This window comes from Metarhizium brunneum, chromosome 4 (genome assembly GCF_013426205.1).
Source record: "Metarhizium brunneum chromosome 4, complete sequence".
NCBI classification, from domain to species: Eukaryota; Fungi; Ascomycota; class Sordariomycetes; order Hypocreales; family Clavicipitaceae; genus Metarhizium; species Metarhizium brunneum.
In genome coordinates, this window is record NC_089425.1 from 2,018,111 (window position 1) to 2,037,401 (window position 19,291).

At 49.5% G+C, this 19,291-nt stretch overlaps 7 protein-coding genes across 7 annotated transcripts; 3 read left to right on the plus strand and 4 right to left on the minus strand.

Moving 5' to 3' along the window:
• Positions 1 to 1,361: 1,361 nt before the first annotated feature.
• Positions 1,362 to 3,101, plus strand: Got2 (Aspartate aminotransferase; the record flags this gene model as incomplete). The annotated part of the gene is made up of 5 exons (XM_066130972.1): positions 1,362 to 1,484; positions 1,647 to 1,656; positions 1,743 to 1,793; positions 1,903 to 2,552; positions 2,652 to 3,101. 5 exons carry the CDS (start codon positions 1,362 to 1,364, stop codon positions 3,099 to 3,101), a joined length of 1,284 nt encoding a protein of 427 aa, XP_065987198.1.
• Positions 3,102 to 3,448: 347 nt separating this feature from the next.
• Positions 3,449 to 4,642, minus strand: G6M90_00g072670 (uncharacterized protein; the record flags this gene model as incomplete). Its single annotated transcript, XM_014690310.1, has 2 exons — positions 3,449 to 4,300; positions 4,499 to 4,642. The coding sequence occupies 2 exons, from the start codon at positions 4,640 to 4,642 to the stop codon at positions 3,449 to 3,451; spliced, it is 996 nt and encodes a 331-aa protein (XP_014545796.1).
• Positions 4,643 to 5,332: 690 nt separating this feature from the next.
• On the plus strand, positions 5,333 to 6,211 carry MRPL24 (mitochondrial 54S ribosomal protein bL28m; the record flags this gene model as incomplete). The annotated part of the gene is made up of 1 exon (XM_014690309.1): positions 5,333 to 6,211. One exon carries the CDS (start codon positions 5,333 to 5,335, stop codon positions 6,209 to 6,211), a length of 879 nt encoding a protein of 292 aa, XP_014545795.1.
• A 157-nt stretch (positions 6,212 to 6,368) lies between these two features.
• trp-3 (Tryptophan synthase) lies at positions 6,369 to 8,938 on the minus strand (the record flags this gene model as incomplete). Its single annotated transcript, XM_014690308.1, has 5 exons — positions 6,369 to 7,172; positions 7,231 to 8,152; positions 8,262 to 8,494; positions 8,551 to 8,621; positions 8,701 to 8,938. The coding sequence occupies 5 exons, from the start codon at positions 8,936 to 8,938 to the stop codon at positions 6,369 to 6,371; spliced, it is 2,268 nt and encodes a 755-aa protein (XP_014545794.1).
• A 1,049-nt stretch (positions 8,939 to 9,987) lies between these two features.
• PRM1 (Plasma membrane fusion protein PRM1) lies at positions 9,988 to 12,093 on the minus strand (the record flags this gene model as incomplete). The annotated part of the gene is made up of 1 exon (XM_014690307.1): positions 9,988 to 12,093. One exon carries the CDS (start codon positions 12,091 to 12,093, stop codon positions 9,988 to 9,990), a length of 2,106 nt encoding a protein of 701 aa, XP_014545793.1.
• A 2,476-nt stretch (positions 12,094 to 14,569) lies between these two features.
• Positions 14,570 to 15,135, minus strand: ATG8 (Autophagy-related protein 8; the record flags this gene model as incomplete). The annotated part of the gene is made up of 3 exons (XM_014690306.2): positions 14,570 to 14,618; positions 14,687 to 14,904; positions 15,046 to 15,135. The coding sequence occupies 3 exons, from the start codon at positions 15,133 to 15,135 to the stop codon at positions 14,570 to 14,572; spliced, it is 357 nt and encodes a 118-aa protein (XP_014545792.2).
• Positions 15,136 to 16,734: 1,599 nt separating this feature from the next.
• HEM13 (Oxygen-dependent coproporphyrinogen-III oxidase) lies at positions 16,735 to 17,781 on the plus strand (the record flags this gene model as incomplete). The annotated part of the gene is made up of 1 exon (XM_014690305.2): positions 16,735 to 17,781. The coding sequence occupies one exon, from the start codon at positions 16,735 to 16,737 to the stop codon at positions 17,779 to 17,781; it is 1,047 nt and encodes a 348-aa protein (XP_014545791.2).
• Between the last annotated feature and the right edge of the window lie 1,510 nt (positions 17,782 to 19,291).

A 19,291-nucleotide genomic window follows, 5' to 3' on the forward strand; every position in this document is an offset into this window, starting at 1 on the left:
TCCACGACAAAGGAGAGGGGCCGAGTTTTCCCGTAGTGTACGGAGTTTAATGTACATAACGTGCAATACTTGATACGTGACTACCTGGTAGGTAAATACCAACCTGGGTCAGTCAAGAAGATCGGGCCATTGAACATGCATACCACTGGGGCGTCGTCTCTCAACGGCAACCCAGCACATGAACATGGTAACTTACTACAACCGCCAGCCGTCCAGATGTCGTCTTTTGTCCGAAAGATTGCCAGGGGCCTCCTTTCTTAGGCTAGTAAAACAATGGGCAGCCGCTGCATATGCACGGAGTGTCAGTCTCCTGGTGGTTGAAATACCAAATTGCCCCGTATGGCAACTCCCTGGTGAGAAAAATCGCAGGTCAGGCTTCTCGGGCCAGGGATTCGGTGTGCCGCGGCGCCATTCTGCTTCGTTCTCTGGTTCTGGGCACGGAGGAAATACGCCCGGAATCGTGAACCGCATACATACATATATATGTATATGAAAAGACCCAGCAGGTAGGCAGCGTTGCCCAAAACTTGGCGCGTCAAGGGGCAAGTTGACACGGATGATGTCAATTGATGGACAAGGCGAATGAATGCATGTATATTCTCTAGTAGTACTAGTATAACCTTAGGTACCTGCCTTAAGTACCTAGGTACTTAGTGGACACGCTAGGGTACTAGGCGCTCCATGCCTGTAGAATCAGCCGTTCGGTCCCAAGTCTTGACACATGGCAACGCTTGACCATCATTCGAACTTGGGACTCGTACTTGGAACATCTAGCATGGGATGCGATTGGTACCATCAAACTGCATCATCGCATCCGTGTGAAGTGTCTTGCTGTCTGCGGGCTTATATATAGCTTCAAGGGCCTGTCGTTGTGCCAGTGACGAGCATATCGATTGGCGACTCTTTCAGGGTCCAGCACTGGCCGAATGCATGCATGTGTCGGACCAGACTCGACGCACTTTGAGGCTGGCTGCAGGTGGGTCATTATGTACGTCCACACGGATTTTTTTTAGTATTTAGTAAGTACTCAACCGCGGTAAAGGAGTCGACTTTCTACCAAGCACTATCAGGTGCAAACCCACCGAACCTGAGTGAGTGGGCGCTTGGATACTTTGTCGGTACTCCGTGCTCCGTACTTGAATCCCCAGTGCCTCTACGTACCTGCTTGCTTCGGCACGCATGGAGCAAAACTCTTACCGCCCTCGGAGCTCCCACGCCAACTCGGCTTTCGCACTTCATCTTCGAACAGAGCGAGCTTTCGACGCACGCCTCCCTCCTCCCTCCTTCGTTACCCATTGACAGCTCTGCTCAACCTCTTTCTCTTCTTTTACACCTGTCTGCCTCAACCTGCCTTCGTCACAATGATGCTCTCGACCCTTCGAGTTGTTTCCAGGCAAGCTGCCCGCCGGCCTGCTTCTGCCTTTACCAACTTTGCCGCCATCCGCGCCGCATCCACCTGGTCAGCTGTTCCTCAAGGTCCTCCAGTAAGTTTTCCAGATAGCTATGGCCGCGCAATTCTTCCGTCTCAATTCAACGCTCTGTTGTTGTACTAATGCCACATCTCCATAGGATGTAAGTTGAAACCAATTGCGCGCGGTAGGACTTGTAGTGTCGCTGACAAGCCGTTCCCTTGTTCTTTTTTGCAGGCAATTCTCGGTATGTCACTGTCCCGCCCTTTGGCTTTAGTCGTGTAGTGAATGATGACGGCTGTTCTAACTGTCGTGTGTTTTATTCCAACTCAGGAATCACCGAAGCTTTCAAGGCCGACAAGTCCGACAAGAAGATCAACCTGGGTATGTTTGGACCCAGCCCCCAGAACCACATGACGATGGAATGATTTCCATTCGACATCTCCTCTCCTTCTTCGCGCAAACGAAATGACTTACGCTTGCCGTTGTTTAGGTGTTGGCGCATATCGAGATGATCAGGGAAAACCCTTTGTCTTGCCCTCTGTTCGCGAAGCGGAGCAGAAGGTCATCGACGACAAGTTGAACAAGGAATACGCCGGCATCACTGGCGTTGCCGAATTCCCTGCCCTGGCTGCCAAGCTGGCCTATGGTGCCGACTCATCTGTTCTGGATCGCGTCGCCATTACTCAGTCCATATCTGGCACTGGTGCCCTGCGCATTGGCGCCGCTTTCCTCCAGCGATTCTTTCCTGGAGACAAGAAGATCTACATCCCTACCCCTTCCTGGGCCAACCACAAGGCCGTCTTCAGTGACTCTGGCCTCGAAGTTCAGCAGTACCGCTACTACAACAAGGATACGATCGGTCTCGACTTTGAAGGCATGGTTGGCGATATCAAGGCAGCTCCCAAGGGCAGCATCTTCCTCTTCCACGCTTGCGCCCACAACCCTACAGGTGTCGATCCTACTCCTGAACAATGGAAACAAATTTCCGACGTTGTGAAGGAGCAAGGTCACTTCGCCTTCTTTGATATGGCCTACCAGGGCTTCGCCAGCGGTGACACTGACAAGGACGCTTTTGCTGTCCGCCACTTCGTTGAACAGGGCCATCAGATTGCTTTGTGCCAATCCTTCGCCAAGAACATGGTGCGTGACTCCTCTTATGACGTTCGGTCTCTGGCCCTCTATAGGCCTCTGCATTACCATGGCTAGTGGGCTAATTCCATATTCTCTTGCGTACCTCAGGGTCTCTACGGCGAGCGTGTCGGAGCCTTCTCCCTCGTCTGTGCCGACGCCGCCGAGAAGAAGCGTGTCGACTCTCAGCTGAAAATTCTTATTCGCCCCTTGTACTCCAATCCTCCCATTCACGGTGCCCGCATCGCTACCGAAATCCTGAGCAGCCCCAAGTTGTACAAGCAGTGGCTCGGCGAGGTCAAGGGCATGGCTGACCGCATTATCACCATGCGTGCTCTTTTAAAGGAGAACTTGGAGAAGTTGGGCTCCAAGCATGACTGGTCTCACATCACCAGCCAAATCGGCATGTTCGCATACACAGGCATGACCGCTGAGGAGATGGATAAGCTTGCCAAGGAGTTCTCTGTTTACGCCACCAAGGACGGTCGTATTTCCGTCGCTGGTATCACCTCTGACAACGTTGGCCGACTCGCCGAAGCCATTTACAACGTCAAGGGCTAAACTAGCTGACCTACCCAAGCCTTTTCCATGTATTCCCCCAGCCTTATATAAACTTCACCATTGGGCAGTAGTTTGCGCCGGATTGTATCTTGGGTGTTCAAAATGATGATGAGCGACGATGAGTCTGTGTTGGCATGTAAGTCCACTCATGGGACTAGGGCAAGATCGTTGTATCAGGTGTTTTCTCTCCTTGATATCCGATACACCATCTTGTATCAGTCGTGAACGTGGCTGTCAAATGTATTTGTAGTCTAGGTATAGATGAGACGGCAAGCTAAATGGAATGATCACTTTGTTCTTCTTGATTCGCACTGGCCCTCAACAGGGAAAGAAGAATCTACATTCGGTCACGTACGACCCATTTCATCTTGCTTATTGTCGAGTCTGTCAAGATCTTTCTTAACATCCTCCATTTGCCTCTCCATCTCATGGTATACTCGTGCCATCTCCTTCATTGTCTTTTCCTTGGAGCCGTCTTTGTCCACGCCGACGCCGTACTCTCCCAGTTCTGCCTGCAAGCCTCGAACTCGCTCGGCCGCACGAACTTGGGCGTCCTTTAAGTGAGATAAGTAGTGTCTCAGCGCTGTGACGGCTTCAGGTGAGTACATTTCTTTGCTAAGACTGGTCGATGTTGCTTTGGCATCCAGCTCCGTGCTCTGTGCTTCCAGGGATACGTCGAGAGCCCGCAGCTCGAGACTTCTGGCGGCGAGCCCGTGTTTCGACTCCAACGCCTGAATAAGTAATGTGAGAGACTGAGTGTACGAGCTGATGAGCTCTGTCAATGAGGCCAGTGCCTGTAGCCTATTGGATATAAGACTTTGCTGTGCCTCAGAAAGTTTGCCACGGAGTGCCGCATGGTCTGCTGGAAGAGAAGGAATATGGCGATGAAGGTATGACGGGTTCTTGGACGGATGTGTAATCCTTACCAGACTGAGTGCCGAGGCGTGAAGATTGGCGGAAATAATAGCACCAAGTTCCGGTAGCAGGGACTCAAATTCCGAGAATGGCGGGTTGGAAAGTATCAAAGCCACATCGTGACTATCGACAGGGAGGTCGCTGTCGACAAGAGATGGCAGGATGAGGAGAAGTTCCGCGAGCAAACCAGACGGTTCTGTCAGGGTCAGCTCGTCGGATCTGGTGTCTGCGGGTTTGTCTGCTGATGTCTTGACATCTGGAGGTGAAGCAGTTGCGATGGCTCTCTGCAGTAGGTATTGCTTAGCGCAACGGCGGCGCATGCTATTCAACTCCTGTTATATACCGACAGCACATGGCCAATTAGTCCAAGTTCAACTCTGCTACTCCCCCTTCCCACGGCTGACATGTGTGTAGCTTGGCAGCTAAAGCAGGTCCAGAACATTCTGAAAATGGGCCATGGAGGTGATGTCCGATAAGCTTACCTGAGTTACGGCTTTGCGCTCTTTGACATCAGGATCACATTTGGTAGACCCGTCCGGATTCAGAATATCATTTTTCAGAACCGAATATAGCTTTGCAAATTCAGGGTTATCTCGCAAGACTTGGTCATCCACTGAGGGAATCATCATGAGGCTCAGGGTGCATACATCAGCCCAAACTGCCAGGTTGAACTGAGGGTACACGGCAGTCTTTATCTTTTCTTGCTTTTCTATGTTGCCCTTTTGTTGGTTCGCTGACGATGGACTGATGGCAGGCAGTGGATGGTGATGTGCTAAAGCAGACTGCCAAAACAACAACTGATGCGGGGGGGGAATATGACAAATGGGGTCTGGTTTTCTACATAATCCCTCATATCAATAAGGACATTTTAAAGGGTTGAACAGTGTAAAGGGGCCAATCTCGGGGTCTGATCTTCCAGCAGGTAAAGTATGATCATGAACAAGCCATGACAGACTCGGGCGATGCGCACTGGTGTCAAAAGCGGGGCAGCTAATGGAGTGTACAACATAAAGTACCATGCGCCAAATATCCACGCAGTCACCTGATACCCAGACCCAAGAAGGCACGGAATAATCCTTGCCCCGGTCTACTATTTGCGCCGTATTCATGGCATTTTACTGGTCAAAGAAACTTCCACGACGACTCGTGGAACTCCCGGCCACTGGTATTGGCAACCACCATTGGTAAAAATCGACACTGGATTTTCCCACGACATTCCCTCAATGCCTTAGTTATAGATCATTGAGCCTCTAAATTGCGGTCTCTCTTTCCAGCTGCGACACTGCCGGACCTCGGGTCCTCCTCTGCGCCGCACCATGCCTACATCTACCTTCAACCCGGTTCGGCGACTCACGGCTCTCCTATCTTCGAAATGCCAGTCAGCAATGTCCTCATCTAGTTCCCAAACTTCTTCTCATGCCTATCGCATAACCAGCTTCTCGATTCCTCGACGAATAGCTGGCTACAACGGCCATGCATTCTCGCCAAAACAATTCTCAACGACAGCGTCTCAACAGACAAAGACAATTAAACCTCATCGTCTACCCTCAGATTTGATCCCTCCTTATCCGTATGGGGAGCGCCGTATATATAAGCAATCTAACCGCGGCCTTTACGGCAGCGCTCGAATTCGCTTCGGCAACAACGTAGCGGAGAAGCACAACAACAAGTCGCGCCGATTTTGGCGACCAAACGTTCACGTCAAGACTTTCTTTTCCCCTTCCTTAGGCGCTCGTGTTAAGACCCGGCTGACACTGCGCGTGCTGAAGACCATTCGGAGGGAAGGGGGGATCGAGAACTACCTCCTCAAGAGCAAGCCTGCTCGTATCAGGGAGCTTGGGCCAGGGGGGTGGAATCTACGCTGGATTCTAATGCAGACCCAGGCCGTTCAACAACGCTTTAACGAACAGAGGATTGAACTGGGACTGGAACCGAAAGAAATTGAGAACCGAGACGATGTAATCCATTTTGCATTGGATTATGCCACTCCTGGTCCATTAAGCATGCGAAGCCGGGCTACTCTAAACGAGATGCAAGCCACCATAGCAGATACCTTCGTTCTGGGAGATGACAGCTTGGCTAACTTCGAGGGCGCGGAAGAACTATCTGATGAAGAGGAGCGAAAATTACTCAGCGAACTTGAAAATTTCGATGGGGCGTCTACGCCGACCAGGAGGCAAACGGCTGGAGCATAATGTCATGTAACTTTATCCTTTGTACTTTTATTCTATGTCATCATGTACAAAAAAAAGATCATTCCTACTATGAGAACATATTCCATGACCGAATACTCCTTACTTGACATTATTGTTACTTCACACAAGAAGTTTGATGTTGGGTATAAGTAGTTTCTTAAAATCGCAAATCCCAGCCAATCTGCGGACCAAGTCTAGGAAGTTCCTCAGCCACACTTTGCACATCCTTATCGCCACGACCGCTCAGACAAATAACGAGATCTTCATCCTTCTTCATAGTTTTGGCTAGTTCGATGGCACCGTAAATTCCATGAGCTGACTCAAGTGCTGGGATAATACCTTCCAGTTGGCTCATCAGCCGGAAGGCATGGAAGGCTTGTGCATCTGTAGCAGCAATAAACTTGGCCCTCTCGTTATCTTTCCAAGAACTGAGTTCAGGGCCGACTCCTGGATAGTCAAGGCCAGCCGATACGGAATGGGTCTCAGAAATCTGACCGTTATTATCCTGAAGGACATATGTACGCACTCCATGAAGGACGCCCTTGGATCCTCCGGTCAAGGTGGCGCTGTGTCTTTCTGTGTCGACACCGTCACCACCAGCTTCAACCCCGAGCAGTTTGACAGTGGGATCGTTGGAAAAAGGATAAAACATGCCGACAGCATTGCTGCCACCCCCCACACAGGCGACCACTGCGTCAGGTAGCTTTTGGCGCTTCTCCATCATTTGCTTCTTAGTTTCGTTACCGATCACGGATTGAAAGGTTCTGACGATGGTCGGGAATGGATGAGGCCCAATTGCAGAGCCTATGATGTAGTGAGTGGTATCAAGTTCGATAACCCATGCTCGGAGGGCTTCGTTCACCGCATCCCGAAGAGTCTTGCTGCCAGCTTCTACAGCGACAACCTTTGCTCCCAGCAATCGCATACGAAAGACATTGAGAGCTTGGCGACGGACATCCTCCTAATTAACTTATAAGTCAAAGATTCGACAGATGGAGTCACCAATACAGAATACTTACCGCTCCCATGTATACCGTGCACTCCATGCCAAATTTGGCACAAATCGTTGCTGTTGCAACACCATGTTGGCCAGCCCCTGTCTCTGCAATAATCTTGGTCTTGCCTAAACGCTTCGCCAGTAGCAATTGACCCAAAGCGTTGTTGATCTTGTGGCTGCCAGTATGGTTTAGGTCCTCCCTTTTAAGCCAGATGTTGGCACCGCCAGCGTGCTCAGTTAGTCTTTCGGCCAAATGGAGCCGTGATGGTCGCCCCATGTAGTCGTAGTAGGATCTGTACTCTGCCCAGAATTCAGGATCATCCTTTATTTTATTGAATCCCTCTTCCAGCTGGGACAGGCAATCCATCAAACTCTCGGGAACATATTGACCGCCGAATTCGCCAAATCTGTCGGGAATCTTGCCATGAAGGGCTGCAAGTTGCGACACCAGATCGCTGTCTTGCTCGGCTGTAAGTCGATCTTGGTCAGTCACAACAGCGTTAACTGTCACATTATCTCCACTTGGACCCCTGGCACCACTAATTGCCTCGACGACTCCAACCTCTCGTGTTGCATCATCTTGTGGCAGAGCACCTCTTCCGCACAGGTACGCGCAGTATTCTTCTACGTCACTTGGACCTTGGCCAGGGGCAGCTCTCTGCAACGTGGTAACAATCTGACTTCCAACAACAACTCCGTCGGCAATGTTGGCAACACTAAGAAAATGGTCACGCGTGCTAACACCGAAGCCAACAGCGGCAGGCTTGTTCCCACTGTACTTTTTCACACGTTCAAGGAGAGCAGGTAAGTTGGCATTCAGTGACCCTGAGGCTCCGGTAACGCCCTGCCGTGATACAACATAAATGAAAGAGTCAGCCAGCTGACACAGAATCTTCATCCTTGCATCAGATGTTGCGGGAGCGATAAGCGGGACGTACGAGAGGCTGCCAAGCACGATTCCAAATTAGCCATCATGGGACTGCTTAAGAAAAAGAAGGTACATAAGATTGTTGGTTAAGGAGGAATTCGCGACATTTGCGAGATGTGACTTACCTCCCCTTAGTGCAAAGCTTTCTGAAGGAGACGGCCTCTTCCGGTGGTAGGTCGACAACAATGAAGCCATTGACGCCAGTTGCTTGGCAATCCCGTAACAAGCGTTCTTCACCATACCGCAACAAGGGGTTGTAGTATCCCATAAGAAGCACTGGCGCCCGCAAGCCTCGTCCACGTGCAGTTTTTATCATGGAAAGTGTTGTCTCAATAGAGACCCCGTGCTCAAGGGCAACCTAGCCAGGTTAGCCATGCGTGCCTATAGTAGCATCGATGCCGGAGGCTACCGTACTGTATTGGCAGTCTGAATGGTCGGTCCATCTGCAATTGGATCTGTAAAAGGAACACCGAGCTCAATAATATCTAAGGACGAGGTAGACGCAACGAATGTCAGGCTTCAATGGGATACGCAGCACGGAGCAAGGCTGGTTGGTGAACGTACCGGAGCCGCCTTTCTCCATGGACAACAGAATATCCGGGGTGTCTTGAGGCTGGGGAAAGCCTGCTGTGACATATGTCACAAGTGCAGCCTGTTGTATGAGCATCGTGTCAGTAATAGATACGCCGCCAATGTCATGCCCCGCGATGAAGCAAGCAAGCCTTGGCGAGGGGTGGGAAAGAACGGAGCTGACCTTGTTTTGCGCTTTGCAGCGCTGGAAGGTTTGCTTGATAGCATCCATGACGGATCCAAATATACAATCAAGGCACTATAATAAATTCTTCGAGGATAAGGGACTGACTGTGCCACGGCTTAAAGATAGGATATTGAGAGCTGGTGGGCGTTTGCCTCTTTTATGTTCAAGTGGGGAGGAAAAAATGACGAGTCTGGATTGTATGTACTTGACTCGAGTTGCCAGAGGAATGGGGCACATGCAGGCGCGCAGCCCCGCGGAATCACAGCCTACCCGCCACAGTAGTAGACTAGGAGTAGTACGTACGTATGTAGTACGTCAATGTACTCCGTACTCCGTACATACCTAGGTAGGTAGGTACCTAGGTAGGTACGTACATATAACTACCAGACCATCTGTGCTCTAAGTAACAGAGGTAGGTCAATTGGCACAGGCGGCGCCTCGTAAGTACTTTACGGAGTACATCGTAAGTACCTACTTAGTACCTACTTAGTACCTACTAAGAGGTCAACTTAGTAATTAAATGCCTGTCCCGTCCTGTGTTGCTCTACTTTTTTTTCGTACTCTGTATAAGTACATAAGTAAGTAATGGCAGTTCCAAGATCCCCTGCTGCAACGAATACCCTCCGCCTATCTCTGCAAGGCTACGTAAGTACTTAGTGTCTTCTCCGTCACTTCGAAAATGCGAGATCCCGCATTTGCATCTGAGCTGCAGCTCGGGGGTCCCACAATGCCGGACTTGCCTAAAGGGGAAAGATGATCGTCAATGTGAAGCTCGGATGCACGGAGGACTAGCACTAGTATTCATGGTACAGGGTGTGAGGTGCAATTGGTAGATACTCCGTACTGTGTAGCTATTTACCTCCGCATTTATGGCGTTGACTCTCGTCTCATACTCTGCACCATGTTCTGCAACCCAACACAAAGTGTATCCTTGGACCCAACTTTTCTCTGTTGGCACAAATTGGTCATGCGGCGCCAACGGACAGAGAAATGGCAGTAAAAGGTTTCAATCTAAATCTAAATTATATGTTCCATTTCTCTATTTTATAGTACATTAATAGACTCTGCAATGCTATTCGCGGGAAGTACACTGTTCAGTACGGGTGTTTTGAGTCAAAGGGCTTGTATGGGTGTTGCTGATAATCATCTAAATGTACCTCTTCCATTTTCTCGCCCCGGCCATCGTAGTATCGAGGTGAACCTGGTTGTTCTGACCGCGATTCATCTTGACCACTAGTTTTCCCAGCGTGCGGGAAGTCATCAGATTCGGAATCGCGGCCGCCAAACGCCATGCCAGCCAGAGTTCGGATCAACCCGATTAACACGACTATGACATAAACAAGGAGAACACCGGTAGATATTAAGGCCTCCTTGGTAATACCCTTCAAGAGCCAGTTGGTGACCCGGTTGACCGCCGCTGATACCTCATCAGTCGTTGCCGAAGACGGCGAGGCAAGGAAATGTTGAAGGCCCGAGTCTCCAGACACACTCTGCTGGGCACCAAGGCTGAAGGTGTTGTTGTCAAATAATGGGAAATCGACGTGGGCGTGGTCGTGGACCCAGGTTAATCCCTTTTGCACGCTCTCAAGCTTTATGCCGATAACACAATGCAAGACCGATTGAATAGGTTTGAGAAGAATTGTACCGTTGAAGACCGTCTCGAGACCCTTATTCAAGGTACCAAGGAACACATTTATCGTGTTATTCACAGCACCAGTGGCATTCGTCACGTACTTTAGAACGTCATTGTTGATATCGTCATTGAGCCCTTTGACAACTCCATTCGCATCAGCCGCCCAATTTGCTGAGATATTGTTGATTTTTGCCACAACCTCGTCTGCAAATTCCCCAACTTCCTTTGTCAACTCCGGAACCTCCTTCTGGACTGCTTTCAGTATGACGTATTGACAGAGGCATGAGAAGAGACCAGCGATAGCGAGTGACAGCACGAAGATCGCGGGTCCAGACGTGGCGTACGCAAGACACCATCTAGCGAGAGCCTGGCGTCTGCCACTCATTCTAGACGTTATGTTGATGCCAAAAAGAGCCGTGGTTGGTCTCGATGCTATGTAGGAAGCCTCCATGGGATCCCACGTATCGTAAAGCCTTTTTTGTTCTATATGTCCGGCTGCCTTTTCTTGTCTTCGCCACCGCCTGATCTCCATCCAAGCCATGGGCGCCATGGCAGCGACGGCAAGCGAGGATAGGATAATGACGAAGATGACCTTGGCCTTATGAATAAGGTCAAATAGCTTATTGAAAAACCCATCCAATTTTTCGTTGTTGGAACAAAATTTGAGCTGCTCCTTCTTCGCCAAGGGGAATATGGTCTCGTTGAACTTGTAATTACCGAGGCTATTGTTCAGTGCCTCTCGAACAAAGTTAAAAGGGATAGAGATTGCCTGTTTCGTTAAATTCTGTACACCCTCGAAATCTGGCAAGTCCTTATTCAGTTTCTGCACATCTGTGACGAACTGTGATGAGTTTAGATTGAACCCTTTTAATTTCTCGACTGGCTTGGTAAAGTCAATAGACGGCAGGTCGATGTTGAACTTGCTGAAAATGCTATTCTGAATACCATCCTTGATTTTGCCGACTGCTTTTTGTAATCCGCCGGCTATTTCTTGAATTTCTCCTGTAGCTCCGTCGATAACCGTGTTGAAGGCTGCTGTGGCATCTTTTGTAACAGACGCAACCACGTCCAAGCTAGCATGAACCAGAGCCGTGATGAGACAGACATATGTCGCAGTGAGAAAGTTGATGTACCATACTATGATTGCTTCGACGCCTTGTATTATCAAATCCAGCACTTTGACCATAGCATGCACAGCCTTCGAAATGCTAGACGCGGCAAGATGATTCACGCCGGCAGAGAGGTAATGCGGCATGGATGCCATCGCACTCCCTACGTCTTCCACCTTGGTGCAAGCAGCCAGCGCTTTGGCCTTTGCATCGTCGACATTGTCATTCAGTTGAGCAAGCAAGAGAATGATCCGGACCAGAACCAAGAGTAAGAGAATTGTCCATCGATTGATCCATACTTGGGAGAGCCGAGAACTTAGGCCCAAATAAGGTGTTGTAGATTTTGTTGTACGCTGGGCCCTTTTTGGTGTTTCTGACGATTCGATGGGGTGGGCATGAAGAGAGCCTGGCACGTCTGGATAGTTGACTGCGGAACTCTGGTTCCAGGAGGAGGGCATCCTTGCTCTATTCGTATCGGTCCTAGTTGCTTTGGATAAAACAGAAAAAGAAAAACGTTGTAGAAGTAGTTTGTAGAAGAAGGAAGATTGAGCGTATGTATGGACGGAAATATGTAGTGACTGTGTGGTTTGCCCGTTTGTAGAGGACGATTCAAATGAAGTAGGGAGAAGCACCGGACAAAAAGTACGATTAGCTTTTAAAAGAAGTGAGTTGATGAACAGCAAAAGAACTCAAAAAAAAAAGGGTGAAAGGGAACAAAGTATACGAGAGAGAGAGAGAGAGAGAGATGTGTGCTAATGATCAGTTCGTATGCTCTCCCATGGTCATTGTGCAAGAAAGGCGCAACAAAGATTTGAGAAGAATCCATGCATGCAAGCGAAAGGGAAGAAAAAGAGGAAAACGAAGAACAATAAGCATCAAGAGATCCATGCAACTGCCTGCCTGATTCACTCTTGATGTAGCCATGTCCAACGAACTATTTGCTAGGTCGATTCGCTGTCAGCCCAAAACGCGCTCTCACGCCTTGTACTTGGATACATGTACGTACTCGAGGTGCTCTGGTGCTCTGCGCATGCCCGGCGATCTAGTGCATGACCATTTGCGACTCAGCGCTTACAGTGGGGCTGAGCTCTCGTTAAGCGCTGGGCGTCGATGAAGATAATCCAGTAGAATCTCCTTGAAGTGCCTGACCAGGTTATTTCTCAAACAGAGCGTCAACGTCGGGGATTGCACGTGGACCAAAAGAAAGAAAAGCTCCTTAGGAATTCGCCTAGGCCTCGTCCAGAGTTCCCGCCTGTCTTTCTTTATCTGAAACACGTCAAGCCGGCATTGTTGTGTAATAGGCAGCTAATGAACCTGTGCCTATTGTTCCGCTCCATGCGTACAATGCCAAGCAATGATGAAGAACATTGAGGAGGCGAGGACAATAGCACGCATGCTTGTGTCTACATGCATAAAGACCCAGTGACTGAGAGCATCGAAGGCATTCGGGCATAAAATAGAAATGCTTTGACGCAGTGACTCGTGTTCCCGCCCCGTGCCCTGTTGCGACATCCAAGGCTAGGTGTTCCTCTTTGGAAGGCCAAATTTGCAAGGCTAGACCTTTGCCAGGCACTCAGCAGGCAGTCTGGTAGAGTCGATATGGCCCGTCAGCTTCGAATGTTGCTGGTGTGCTAGGTTCGCTTGCCAGACCCAAAGAGGCCGCATCTGCTGCGGCCAGACACCAGACCCTTTCACCCATCTACCTGCTTCCTATTCAATGTTGCTGGCGCTAGCCAGTGTTCGTCTTGACGCCCGCTCGAAATCCGAAACTCCAGGCATCTGCAGGAGCACCGCCAGTCGACAACAGCGAGCAACCTAGCGTGAAGTCGTATGTGCATCGTTGCTGGAGGTTGTGGATGGCTTTGATGTTTTCCACAGGAACCCTTGAAACCCCAGCGCCAGACTTATCTAAAAGTGTCACTGATCCACCGCGCTGGGGCTCAAATTTCACTCAACAAGACAGCACCACATGTCGATGCAGCTTGTTTGAGGGACCCGTGACACCCAATCGTCTCAGAGGCTCTGAACCGCACCAGGCTACAACAAGCATGCAACACATGGTCAATTCGTTTCATTAGACGCGTTGAGGGGCCAGACAAGCCGGACTCGGCTCTGGAGCTCTATAATAATGTCCGTTGACTTAAGCTTCAAAACATCGAACTTCGGGCATGGCTCCCTCTACCCTCCTCTTGAATGCAGCACGTACAGACTACTCGATTGGCACTTCAATGTCCGGACTTCCAGGTCACCGTTTCATTCATTACATGGTCGCAACTTCCACTGATACGGCGCTGGCCGATCGTAGGCAACACGACAGGCTTGCATATGTACATACATATGTACATTTATCGCACAGTAATCCACCCCAGCTACGTGCCGTGTTGCTCCATAGTCCGGCTACTTCGATTGATGTGGAGCGTAGATATCAAGCTCAAGCTCACGTCAGGCGCGTAACATAAGGAGTACTTCAAATTAATCCAAAGCTAAATCAAATAAGCAGGCTCGTTATAGTGCCGTCTTGTCTAGCCAGCAGAGCTGTAGCCAAGAGCTCGCCACAACTCCAGTTTGCGAACTCTAAAAGTAGGAGAACTTCACGCTTCGTCTCATCGGCGCCAGCTCAGCTGAACCAATGGAATTTGAAGCGAAACGATTGCGCAGAAGGGTATGGGCTGTGACAGTCATGTCATTTCTCGAAAATCCACCCTCAACGGTGACCTTCCTGAGACCTGGTTCACTTGCCTCCACATTGTTGAGCGCGGGTTGCAAAGAATGTCGCACAAATATGAACCAAATCCGTTTCGAGAAGTAGGCAGATGCAGGAACAAGCAACTCTAATCGAGACCCGGAACCAAATCAAACAAAAGTTTCAACCGTGCAAGACCGGAACGCCCTTCATCACCATCTAACAAAAATATCGCGAGCCCGCCTAAGCTTTTACGCGGTGCCAAAAGTGTTTTCGCCCGAGTAGGTGATGTAGAGGAATCTGCAAAGGACAAATTAGACCACTGCTGTGTATGTCCAAGTGTTGTTTTTTAGCGATGGGGAGCGTACCCGTCTTCATCCTTGTGCTCCTCGTAGATGCTGCTCATTAGAGCCGCAGTTGGTGGCAGCACCTCATCAACGAATATAAAGATTGCCTTCTCTGGAGACAACTTGATTCTCTTGCGAATGACATACACGAACTGCCCGACCGTCAAATCTGATGGCACCAGATATTTCTTCTTGTCGATGGTGGCGATGTCGCTCTTCTCTACCTTTTCGCATATGACCTGAAACAAAACAAGAGTCAGCTTTTGAGACTTTGCGGCAGTGATGCGATGCTTCTATTTTGACGACGATAGGCCAGGAAATGGACAAGGCCATCACAGACAGTCGCCAAGCTGGTCCCTAGTTCAGCGTATGATGCTTACTGGAATGCGATCCGCATATTTCTGGCGAATGCGCTCGGCCTCAGCCTTACGCTTTTCAAACGGATGTTCGTCCTTGAACTTGCTTCGCATGATGAGTGAATGCTCGGTTCAGCACAGATATGTTGGTAGTAGTTAAGGCCCTGGTTGCACGTATGTTGTTGCGATCAGAGATGTAACAAGCAGGTCGAAATAAATGTATAGTGACAGAGATCAAAGCTTGTCGATGGAAGGGAGAGGCTACCGGGCGGGAGGAGATGATGCGCTGCCTAAACTAATAGGCAGGTGATGACGAGGCAGCAGGCCACGGAAGAAAGAGGGGTGCGGAAGATGACCAAATCAAAAGAGAGGCGGTGGCAGGCAGTGACAGGCACGAGGCCAAGAGCGCGGGGAGTGACTGGGCTAGTCCAAATCCGGAAGCGTTGAGGTCGACGAGTGAATCACTGGAAGCTGTATTGAGACCCCCTTGGCAATTTTAAAATCATAAGAATTACAGAGTATTACTCAGGGGGACTATGGATTTATTCGAACAGGTTCATACGTTCCATGCCCTCTCTCCTTTGAGACACTTTAAAGGTTACGCCGAAAGGCTTCTAGTTTTCTATCAGGTTACCCGATATCGAGCTCTTCAGGCTTCCGCGTCCCTTCTGCCAACTCGGCCATGTCGAAATTACCTGAAAAAACTGCCGGCGTTCAGGCTTATATGGGAATGTAGGTAGTCGTCGTCGGCTTCGGTCACGGGCATAATTTCCATGCCTAACAATGATCGGAGAAACATAAACCGGTTAACATCGGCTCGAACGCCCGATTCCCGCCTAGCATCAAACGGAAAGCAAGCCTGCCCGAATGGCAATGCGTCAAAGTTGTAAGTGCTGTTAGCGTTAGGTATTTCAATATATTGAGAGCATCTCGAGCTTGTGTGGTTAAGCAACTGAGCGACTGCTTGCTGTTACTACGTGCCCCAACTGCTCAAGTTGACTTCGCATCTACGACCTACGTGGGGTGGATAGCACGAGCAGCTGGCTGGTGGCCAGATTTTACCAGATGCCAGCTCACCTGCCGTGTAGTGGAGCTCAGATGCGCTGGTACTTACATGTACTCCGTTGGAAGGCTGGCAAGGCCGAGGCCACCAGTACCTACTAGGTAGGTAATATCAGGAAACAAATCAATTACAGCTTCGGCGAACAGCTGACTTGGCAAGAGTATGGTACCAGACGTTCTTGACAACATTCGATATTCCCGCCCTTTTGAGCAACCAGGCCTCAACCATCCCTCTCCCCCGGCTTTGCCCGAACGCGCCACACATAAACTCGATATATTGCAGGAATTTGGACAGCCTGCTACTCTGTAGTCACTGCAGATTCTTAATACCCTTTGGATAGTTATACCGTGGCTGCAGCATCAATTGTAGACGACCGAGCTTCGTCGTCGACTATGGCTTCACCTAGTCGCCAAGCGCAGCGATTTGTATCTGGGGTTCGCCCTCGTGCGTGGGTTTTCTCAGCTCACTGTCACAATGGCCCTTCCAAGGTAGGCCGGCGTGCTGTGTCCAGTTCCGCTGGCTACCAAACTCGTCGACCGGCCTGGACGCCAGTCTGGGCAGGAGCTCTGGCCCTTATTATCGGGGCGCCATTGGCAATCCAATCAGTGAGTTATGGAATGCTTAATTTGATGCTTAATTTCTCGCATCCAATGGCTCATCATGACTCTCAACCACAGGCAACAACGAACGGAGCAAGCCTCGACGCAACGACTCTGGCAGAAAAAGATGCCCAGAAAAAGAGGGAAGCGACAATCAACGAGGATTCCCCGATGAGGCTTCGAATGGAGAAATTCATCAAGGAACAACAACAGGTCATCGTCAAAGAACTTGAAAAAGTGGACGGCAAAAGATTCCGGAAGGATGAGTGGACTCGAGACAATGGCGGTGGCGGCATATCTTGTGTTCTCCAAGACGGCAACGTATTTGAGAAGGCTGGTGTCAACATCAGTGTGGTATACGGTTCTCTCCCAAAACCTGCCATACAAAAGATGCACGCAAACCACAAGATGCTCGATCCAAGTGTAGAGTCCCTCGACTTCTTCGCCGCCGGCCTGAGCATGGTTCTGCACCCCAAGAATCCAATGGCACCCACGGTCCACCTCAATTACAGATATTTCGAAACAGCGAACCCAGATGGATCATCCCAAGCGTGGTGGTTTGGTGGAGGTAGTGATCTGACACCTTCGTACCTCTTTGACGAAGACGCCATCCATTTCCACAAGACACTAAAATCCGCTTGCGATTCACATGACAAGACATACTATCCACGTTTCAAGAAGTGGTGCGACGAGTACTTTTATAATAAGCACCGAGGCGAATGTCGCGGCATTGGAGGTATCTTTTTCGATGACCTCGACGACTCAGAACGTGACCAAGAGAACACATTCGCCTTCATCCAGGACTGCTTGAAATCATTTATACCATCATATCTTCCCATTTTGGAAAAACGCAAGGATATGCCGTTTACGGCAGAAGAGAAGGACTGGCAGCAAATTCGGCGTGGCAAGTATGTTGAATTCAATCTTGTGCACGATCGGGGGACTGCCTTTGGACTGAACACTCCGGGATCGCGAGTGGAAAGCATACTCGTCAGCTTACCGCTTACCGCGAGCTGGAAGTATATGCATGAGCCAGAACCAAAAAGTAGAGAACAGCGCCTCGTAGACGTTCTGAAAGACCCGAAGGACTGGGTTTGAATCCAAGCATCTGCAGGCGGGGAGGCTTATGCCCTGGTAGTATTTGCGCCATGTGTAAAATAATTGCCCAGTTTTATGTTAAATAAAGTCAGTGAAATTTATAAGGCGAAGCAGGCTTGAGATGGCATTTCAAATGTCTCTACACGTCTCGTGCTTTTTTAGTGAATATACTAGCTCTCTCTCCATTTTTGTTCTTCCCAACGACTCTAGGCGAGGTGCTGTCCCAAGCAGGACACTGGTGCAACCAAGAATTCGAGCAACATGGCTTATTCAGTTTCGCCGAACAGACAATCGGATTATGTTTGGGCTCAAGACCGTGACTTAATCTGGACATCACATTCGGACCCGACGTGCCGCACCGTAACAACCAGATCTTAGCACTGTGTCCAACACGCCACATACCTACCTACCTAGAGGTAGTTGGTTGGATACACCCATCATCCCTTACTGCCTCAAAAATAGTAAGAAGCGACAAGCCTAACGTTTGAACTTTTTTTCCCTTGTTCACACTTTGCTACAATGCCGGCTTTAATAATCTAGGCTGAGAACCAGGTCTCACGATGACGCCAGGGCCTCTTCCCTCCCACGGCACGATCTTATCCTCGCTTATAACTTCAATATCCAAATCATCCTGCTTTACACATGAGGAATCGACCGGCATGCCTCGGCAGATTTCGCAAGAGGCTTCAATAAGGGAACTTCGGAGTGTGATGCTGACACTCCATGTGTTATTTCCTAATCTTATATTACCTGCATTGGACCTAATAGATAGGCGGCTGGTTGATAAATTTCGCGTTGGCTCAGATGTATCAGCTGGGACAGAAATAGGTCCGGTTGTCACCGATGACCAGGGACTTGGTCAAACGTGGCCTTCTCAGACTTCCCAGAACAACAAGACCTCGGAATTGGGTCACAACGAACCGTCAGTCTATGCTGTTCGACCGTTTTCTTCCACATCCCTACGTTTGACAGCGACTGAGGCAAGAGCCATACCAAAAACGCACATTGTGCACCTCACGGCCTGGAATTGCTCATGCACCAGCTTCGCCATTGCTAAATTTTGCAGCCGACGCTTGAATGATACGCAGTTTAACTGTATTCACTCTGCCTTGGCTTGTGGGCTGGAATTGTCATCGTGGAATACACCCCGAAGTGTTACCTTTGTCAATGGTAACAGCTTACCGAGCTGTAAACATCTTCTAGCGTGCTTGTTGATTGAAAGATGTGGGCATTTATTTGCGGACAGTGTTGTAAACAAGATTGTTTCAGATTATGGGATGGCGGCTTTTCTGTCAGCAGTTTGATTCCTGCCGAAAAGAACTGAAATCATCATAATAGAAGTCTAATCTAAGGAATCGCCCCCTTGTTATTCCACAACGATGATGAAATATACTCACGGAATCACAAGGGTCAATGGGTTGGTCGGTCGTTGTCTATTAATAACGAAGTGTACATAGGGATGGTATATGTAGCCTCAAATCTACCCGACAAGGCTCGAATCATACCCGGA